The following is a 9115-nucleotide window of genomic DNA, read 5'->3' as shown; positions in this document are numbered from 1 at the left end:
TTCAGAAGTATCTTTCATTTTATATTCTCACCAGCAATTGCTCCACATGCTTACTAGCATTTAATGTTGTCAGTGTTTCAGATTTTGGACATTTTAATAGGTATGTAGTGATGTGTTCCTGTAAGACTCATAATTTGCAATTCTCTCATAACATGATTCCAGGCTTCTTTTAATATGCTTATTTGCTATAAGCATGTCTTCTTGGGCAAGGTGTCTGTTCAACTTTTTCACTCACTTTTTATTGTCCTATGATTGAATTTTAAGAGTTATTTTTGTATTAGAAATAAAATTATTCAGCCCGCCCGCTGTGGAAGCGGCTGCGGCCGAGCGGCGAGCAGCGTCGCGATGTCGGGGCTGCCCACTAGCCTGGAGCAGCTGCGCCCAGAGCAGAGCGCGCTGGAGGCGTCGCGCACTCGCTTCGTGCTGGGGCTTCGTGCTGGTGCTGGACGTGGGCAGCTCTATGATCCGCTGCCACGTCTATGACCGGACGGCGCGGGTCTGCGGCTCCAGCGCGCAGAAGGTAGAAAATCTTTATCCTCGAGTTGGCTGGGTTGAAATTGATCCTGACATTCTCTGGACTCAATTTGTTGCTGTAATAAAAGATGCTATCAAAGCTGCAGGAGCACAGATGAACCAGATTGTTGGTCTTGGTATATCCACACAGAGAGCAACTTTCATTACGTGGAACAGGAAAACAGGAAATCATTTTCACAACTTTATTAGTTGGCAAGACCTAAGAGCAATTGAACTTGTAAAATCCTGGAATAATTCTCTTGTAATGAAGTTCCTGCACAGTTCCTGCTGAGTGCTGCACTTCTTCACTAGAAGTAAGCGACTCCTAGCAGCCAGTCGGTTCACCTTCGCCACCCAGCAGGCTTCTTTGCGATTGGCCTGGATTTTACAGAACCTGACAGAGGTACAGAAGGCAGTTGAAGAAGAAAATTGTTGCTTTGGGACTATTGATACCTGGTTGCTATACAAGCTCACAAAAGTTTCTCAGTATGCCACGGATTTTTCAAATGCCAGTACAACTGGACTTTTTGATCCATATGAGATGTGTTGGAGCAGGCTCATTACCTCCATGATTTCCGTACCACTCTCTCTCCTGCCTCCCGTGAAGGACACCAGCCACAATTTTGGATCAGTGGATGAAGAGATATTTGGTGTGCCTATACCAATAGTTGCCTTGGTCGGCGACCATCAATCAGCCATGTTCGGAGAGTGCTGCTTCCAGACAGGAGATGTAAAATTAACCATGGGAACTGGGACTTTTTTGGATATTAATACTGGAAACGACCCTCAACATACTGTTGGAGGCTTTTATCCATTGATCGGGTGGAAAATTGGACAAGAAGTTGTATGCTTAGCTGAAGGCAATGCAGGAGACACTGGAAGTGCCATAAAATGGGCTCAGCAGTTAGATCTTTTCACAGATGCTGCTGAGACTGAAAAAATGGCCAAAAGTTTGGAAGATTCTGAAGGAGTTTATTTTGTTCCATCTTTTAGTGGATTACAAGCTCCATTAAATGACCCCTGTGCATGTGCTTCTTTTATGGGTTTGAAGCCTTCTACCAATAAACACCATCTTGTCCGAGCAATACTGGAGTCAATAGCTTTCAGAAACAAACAATTATATGAGATGATGCAGAAAGAGATCCATATTCCTGTTACAAACGTCCGGGCAGATGGAGGAGTTTGTAAGAACGGTTTTGTCATGCAGATGACTTCAGACCTGATTAATGAGAATATAGACAGACCAGCCCACTTTGACATGTCCTGTTTGGGTGCTGCTTCTCTTGCTGGCCTTGCTGTTGGGTTTTGGACTGACAAGGAGGAACTAAAGAAATTGAGGCAAAGTGAAATGATTTTCAAGCCGCAGAAGAAATGTCAAGAATATGAAATGAATATGGAAAACTGGGTCAAAGCAGTGAAACGCTCCATGAATTGGTATAACAAGACATAACACTAAATGAAACAGTCAAGACTGTAGCCGGCTGGTGGATGCCACCTGCAGATTACAGTGCTCAGGGAGGACTGGTACAACAGGGACCACAGAAAGATTCAAAATGAGCTTCGCAACCTGGGAGAAAAAGTGTTGCTCTTAAAAAACAAAAACAAAACTAACTAAAAAACACTAACTTTTTTTTTAATCTTGGTAAAATTATAAGGCGGCAGCAATACCTCAAAACTTCGTCTTCAATTTTCTAGCAAATTCCACAGGACATCAGCCATTTCCAACTGGATTTTGACAGTTATGAGCCCTCCTCTTTTTTAAACTGGGTCAGTGGTACATGGAACATAATTGTTTAGCATCCGAGAGCTAATAATTCTAGGTGAAACACCATTCACATTTTGCTCCAAATTATTGGAAAAATATTTCTTTAATTCTTTACAACTAAGTGGGCCAAACCAGGCATAGTGGAGCATACTTGTAATCCTGTCTATTTGGGAGGCTGAGGCAGAAGGATCAAGGCCAGCCTCAGCAATTTAGAGAGACCCTATCTCAAAATGAAAAGGGCTGGGATGTAGCTCAATAGCAGAGCACCCCTGGGTTCAATCCCCAGTACCAACAAAAAGAAAGAAAGAGAAAATTAAGTGGGATATTTGAAATCCATAAAGCTAAAAAGAAAGAGTAACTGAGAAAATATGGAAGTTTAAAATAATAAAAATTCAAATGTAAAGCCATAATTTTTCAATGTCATATCCAAATATGAGCTCAATGTGCCCTTCTCAGAAAAGCTTATTATTGAGTCAATTTTTTCCTTTTTTGGGCGTAAAGATACTGCCTTAATTTTCCCTTGTCCAGCCAAAATCTAAGCATTCTTTATATGTGGAAAAGCACTGGAAAACTAATTTTAGTTAATGGACTGAAATATATAATGATTTTTAAGGAACAGAAAAATATCTTTTAGTTTCTTTCTCAAATAACATTTCTTTCAAAAATTCTGGGTGAAGTATAACATTCTATTTTTTTACAAAATGCAGGCAGTTAAAATACATCTTGCCTTTCTTCTCCTGTTCTTTATCTCTCTTAGTTATTGAGATGCTTACATAAGTGTCTTTTGGTTTTATTAAGTGCCTAATTGATAGATTTTAGTTTTAAAAAGGTGCCCTAGTTTATTGGCAATTTAAGACTTGCCTTCATGGCGGTATTTCACTTGTTGGTGTCTCATTCTAATGTTTGTCCAGCCTACTCATCTCTCTGAGCTACATGCAGTGGCACGTAGAATTGACAGGAGTGCATTCACAGTCACAGTTGCCCTTCTGGCCACAGAGCTGGAGATCCACAGAGAGGAGCCGACTTCATTCATTACTCCCACTGTCAGATTTCATTGCTAGAATCAATGTAAAGGAGAAACCCCAGGCTGAGTATGAAATTGTCGTAAGGCAGCTGACCAGCCCCCAAACCGTTTTTATGTTATTTGTCCCTGCCTGCATTTGGGGATTTGAATTTGCAAGAATGAATGAATGAATTTCCCTTTTTATCAAGATTTATCACATACAAGTCCTGCATGGTAGAATTGGCTATTGTGTAATAATGAAAGTGGGGGAGGAACTGTTCGGGGAATCTTCTTATTGATGCCATTTTTCTCCATTTGAGAATCCAGTTGATAGACCAACAGTTAAAGTGCATTTCTGCAGATTCCATTTCCATGACCTTCAAGTATCTCTTTCAATGACTAAATGTTACCTGATGGAGGCATTGTAGTAAATACAAGGTATCATTAGCTCCATGAAGATTTGGATATTTTTTTGTTAAACAAAGATGGTGTGGGGCTGGGGTTGTGGCTCAGTGGTAGAGCGCTCGCCTAGCACGTGCGGGGTGCCATGTTCAATCCTCAGCCCCACATAAAAATAAAACAAAGATATTGTGTCCAACTACAACTAAAAGAACAAAAACAATATTTTTTAAAAAGGATGGTTTGGTTTACTGTAACAAGTCATAGCTCTTTATGTAGATAATATCTTATTTTTGTTCTCTTTTTATATCCTTTTTACAAAGTTTAGTGGCCAATTAAAGGCTTCTCTACCAAAATTACATGAAAACTGCTCTTGTTGTGTTAATATTTCTTTTGGCTTCTGCTTCTTAGTGGGTGTGATTTCATGGAAATGATTCTGTCTTTTGGATTAGAATATACTGAATTGTAATATTATTCCTAAAAATTTGTTTCATTTCTTCTGCACATTCTTCTTTCTCAACATTCAATTACAAAACAAAGGAGAAATACCTTTTAGATAATATAGGAAAATAATTTTGAATATCTCTTATTAGAATTGAACTACTCCTTGAAGAGCAGTTGCTAATTTTTTTTTTCTTCTGAGAATCTAGAAACTAATCTTTTATTTGTAGTGTTTCTGGCTGTTTTTAGTGACATGATTTAGTAAATCTTTTGTCATATTTAACCAAATTCAGTAATAAGGTGATATTTGCTTTTGTGGTTATAAAAACAATTGATAATGAAAGTCAGTTGAGTGGGAAAAAATCACTTTTTCCATCTGTCAAGTTTACTTTCCATTTTTATGCTAATATTTGAAAAGAATTAAATGTGCTAATGTTCCTCAGCATGTTTTATTTTCCCATTATGGATCTATCAGATAGTTTTAGTTCTTAAGCAGTCTCTTAAGTTCTTAAGGAGGAGAGTGTTCCAAGTTCTTAAGGAGGAGAATGTTCCTGTACAGTCCATGTTAAAGTGGTTCTAATTGCTTTTATACTATAGAATTACTGAGTTTTAAATCCTTTTTATCCACCCATGACCTGGGCTTGCACTCTCAGCATTAACACTTTGGACTGGATAGTCTTTGTTCTGGGGTACAGTGCTGTGCATCAGAAGAGTATCCCCAACCTCCACCCTGTCGCTTCCATCATCCTCCTCATAGTTGTTATGGCCAAAAAATGTCTCCAAACACTGCCACCGTGGGAGGCAAAATCACCCCCGTTGAGAACCACCAATGTGGGCTAGGAGAAGAAAACTGAAGTCTCAGGAATAGAGTATCATACTCCTGTTCTGACGCTTAGGGGACCCTCACAATATAATGATTGTCCTTTAAAAAAATTTTTTGGTGGTACTGGGGGATCAAACCCAGGGCCTCCATCCTGCTAGGCAAGGACTCTACCCGGAGCTTCATCTCCAGCTGGTAATTGTCTAATATTTTTACCCGCTCATCGCTACCGCAACCTTTGCAGCCTTTGTCGTCTTAATCAGTAGGTCTAGGACTTCAGTTTAGAATTAATGTATTCTACAGACCATCTGCTACTTGATCTGCTTTTTTGCCTCCCTTTCATCTCCGAGCAAGAGATGACCACTCTCTTTTTCTGCCTTCTGTGGAAACCTCCAGACTGGAAGCTCCCTGAAAGCAGGAGCCAAATCTGTTTCTTTCTCCAGAGCTTAACACTGTGCCTTCTTGTTTGTGGGATGAATTTTTGCTTTGTTTTAAAGTGCAACTTTGATTGTATACATATTTTATCTTTGATGTTACATACTTTTGTTGATATGGAACCGTTTATATTTGTTAAAAGTAAAATATGTCTCTGTTGAATTGATAACTTTGTTATAAGAGCTAGAATCCTTGTATTGTTTATTTAAAAATACTTCATATGTCCGTGTATTTGCAAATGTATTTTTATATAGATGTACACCCATAAATACAATTATATTTACTCTTTTTTTTGGGGGGGGTGTGTTGGTTATTGACCCCAGGGCCTCATGGGTGCTAAGCAATACCCTACCACTCAGCTGCTCTCTCAGCTCTATTAACTTTTAAAGGTATAATTGAAGCCTTTCTAGTCACAGGGTTTATATGTTTGACTGCAGATGACTAACAGAGATTAAATCATAACATTGCCAAACACTTAAGCGCTATAGGAAAGGAACTTCAGACATAGCCCTTTCTGCAAGACACACTGGGAACTAGTCTTTAAAATAGTACAGCCCAGGAGGCTGTCAGGAATTTTATAATTCTTTAAGGTGAGAGAAAGCTGTGCTCCAGGGTCCTTCAGATTTAAGTGATTCTAGTGATTCTAGATTCATCCTAGAGATAGCCTAAAGAATGCTTGAATATACCCGGAAGGAGTCTGAATCCCTTTGGGAAATTTAAATCATGTTTTTTCAAAGAAGAGTTAAAAACCCCAAACATACCTTGGATCTTTAAGACCTACCCGATTCCAGAATCATCATCTCAAATTCTCAAAACCAGGCCATCTGGTTCACAGTAGTCAAAAATGGGTAACTCTAAACTGGTGGGCAGGGTGGTGCATACCTGTAATCCCAGTGGCTAGAGAGGCTGAGGCAGGAGAATCATGAGTTCAAAGCCAGCCTCAGCAAGGATGAGATGCTAAGCAAGTCATAAGACCCTATCTCTAAATAAATAGAGTACAAAGTAGGGCTGGGGATGTGGCTCAGGAGTTTAGTGCTCCTAAATTCAATCCCCAATACCCCCTCAAAATGGGTTACCCCCAAAAATAAAGTAGGTAACCCAGAATTGTGGGTTTTTTAAGTTTTGGAGCCTCGTAACCATAAATATTTTGGTGCCAGCATCTAAATCACAGGCTATACTGTCACTATATTCCCATAGAATCCTTGGCCCAAGAAGAATTCAAGAATGATCTTGGGTATAGAAAGGACAGAGACATGAGCCTGCAGAATCAAATGTTTCTGAAATTCTGTTCTTTTTCTACTGTTGTACCTCCTTTACTATAAATTTGTTATTAAAATGGCTACGTCTAGATAGATATTTATACTGTATAGAGGAAAAATGTTAGAGGGACCCCACCCTAACTAATTCTTGGGCTGAGGGTATAGCTCAGTGGTAGAATGCTTTCCTAGCATGTACAAGGTCCTGGGCTCAATTCCCAGCACTGCAGAATCTTTATGAGAGACACCAAACTTTTCCAGTATGACTGTACCATTTTATATTCTCACCCATAACATGTGAGTGATCCAGTGTCTCCACATTCTTACTAGCATTTGTAATTGTCACTTTTTAAAATTCAGCTATCCTCATAGGTATATAGTGATATTTCATTAAGGTTTTAATTTGCAGTTCCCTAATTTGAAATGCGGTTGAATATCTTTTTATGTGATTTTTTGCCATCTTTGTATCCTGTTCTGTGAAATTTCTGTTCGTATCTTTTGCCCATTTGTCAATTGGATTGTTTACTAAATGAGCCATATCTTTAAATATCTTTTTTAAAGTATTTTTAAAAATCAGTCCAGTGACTTAAGAAGCCACTAAGTGGATTTTTAAAAAAAAAAATAATCCAAGGCAAAGTGTATATAGCATTTTGAACATGATTTTATAATATCCTGAGCAAAAGCTCTGGATATAAGTTCTGTTCTGTACTCATTAGAGTGTGGTACTAATACTGTGAGATAGCAGAAACATTTCAAAGATACCTTTACTTAAAATGTTCTGTGGAGTGTACAGGTACATACTTTCTACATAGCTACCATCATGTTTCTAACCTTTTATACATAAAATCAACTGATTTGTGTAAAGATTTCATAATGACTTTGTAGAAAGTTAATTAGAAGTTTTCCTATTTGTGCAAGATAGTAAATATAAATCCCAATTCATATGCATCAGTAAATTTATATTATTTTTCTGGTATTCTTTATGAATTCATGGTTTTATTAAATAGTCATTGAGAATCTCAAACCATTTTTAAGATCAACAGACAAAAAATCAAGGGATGCATGGTAATACAGATATTTTTCATATGCACGTAAAATTTACCTTTTGTTTATTTTAACTTGTAGATTTAAAAAAATTACCTGGGTTTTTAAAAAATATTTATTTATTTTTTTAGTTATCGGCAGACACAACATCTTTGTTGGTATGTGGTGCTGAGGATCGAACCCAGGCCGCACACATGCCAGACAAGCGCGCTACCGCTTGAGCCACATCCCCAGCCCCCTGGGCGTTTTTATTAAATATTTTTTCCCACTTTGGTTTCTACACATTAAGAAAGTCACAGAGGGAAGCCCTGGGTTTGATCCCCACCAATGTGAAAAGGAAAGTGACAGAAATAAGTACATTAACTACAGCAGTAATTCTAAATAAATATAGGCTTCATGTGGTTAGGGATAAAAGGGGTTTATGAACTCTTGCTTCTTTAGGTCCTTTTTAGACTTATTATTATATGTTCTACCTTCTCACATAAAGGAAATTACTAGAGGAGAGGGTTAATTCTTTGTGATGGGGGAAATATAATTCGTTGTGAAATTATACTGTATTTTTAAATATCTAGAAAATTTTTAAATAACTGGGGGGACTGGGGATATAGCTCAGTGTTACAGTGATTGCCTAGCATGCCTAAAGACCTGGGTTCAATTCTTCAGTGCTGCCAAAATGTAGCAAAGATTAAAAATAATTAGACGAAAGGCAATTCATATACCAATGTGATGGGATTAGCCCACTAGTTGTTGAAATCCTTTCTGAAAATTATAATCTAAAATGATTTGGGAAACTGCAATGAAACAGTGAATGATTGATCTATACATGTTGGAATATTAAAGCCATTTTAATTTTGAAAAAAAAAGAAATAAAATTATTTTGTCATATGAATGGTTTGCAAGTATTTTTGATCTGAAGCTTGTCTTTTCATTCTCTTGACAGTCTTTCATAGAGAGATTTTTAAAATTTTCATGGAGTTTGGAATGCAATGACTGAGACTGCAGTTCCCTGATTGCTTCATGGCTGTGGCGCACCTGCTGCCATGGAATGTTTCTGTGCAAGGGCACAGAATGACCAGTTGCTCTGGTGCACCCTGCCAGAAGAGGTTCTGTGGCAAGAATCTTATTAATCTCCATCTTGATCTTAGGCACATAGCTCCCTGAGAGAGAGAAATTCTGAGCATAACAAGACAACTACAATGTTTCACTAGTGCAGCTACTTCTGAGCCTGCCCACTTAACAGTAACTTTAGACAGTGGGCTTCCTGAGTGCTGCAGGAAGCTCCAAGCATTGCAACAGTAAAATAGCTAGAAAAATGTTTCTAGCTCTGTAACTTTCTAGTGCACTAAGAAGAATGCCTCTGTAGTCCTTTACTTCTTGATTCTGAGACCCTATATAAATAAACTTGCTGGGCCAACTCTTCACTATTTATTCATCAGAGA

General features: G+C 38.2%; 1 protein-coding gene across 1 annotated transcript; it reads left to right on the top strand.

Annotated features, from left to right (window-relative positions):
• The first annotated feature begins 295 nt into the window (after positions 1 to 295).
• LOC107159661 (putative glycerol kinase 5) lies at positions 296 to 3091 on the top strand. The gene is given in 2 exon segments (XM_048800522.1): positions 296 to 441; positions 443 to 3091. Coding segments are annotated over 2 exon segments (1617 nt in total). The 5' UTR covers positions 296 to 345; the 3' UTR covers positions 1964 to 3091.
• The last annotated feature ends 6024 nt before the right edge of the window (positions 3092 to 9115 follow it).

This window comes from Marmota marmota, unplaced genomic scaffold (genome assembly GCF_001458135.2).
Source record: "Marmota marmota marmota unplaced genomic scaffold, marMar, whole genome shotgun sequence".
Lineage (NCBI taxonomy): Eukaryota > Metazoa > Chordata > Mammalia > Rodentia > Sciuridae > Marmota > Marmota marmota.
The sequence above is the reverse complement of the archived record's forward strand: the minus strand, read 5'-3'. Positions and strand labels throughout refer to the sequence as shown.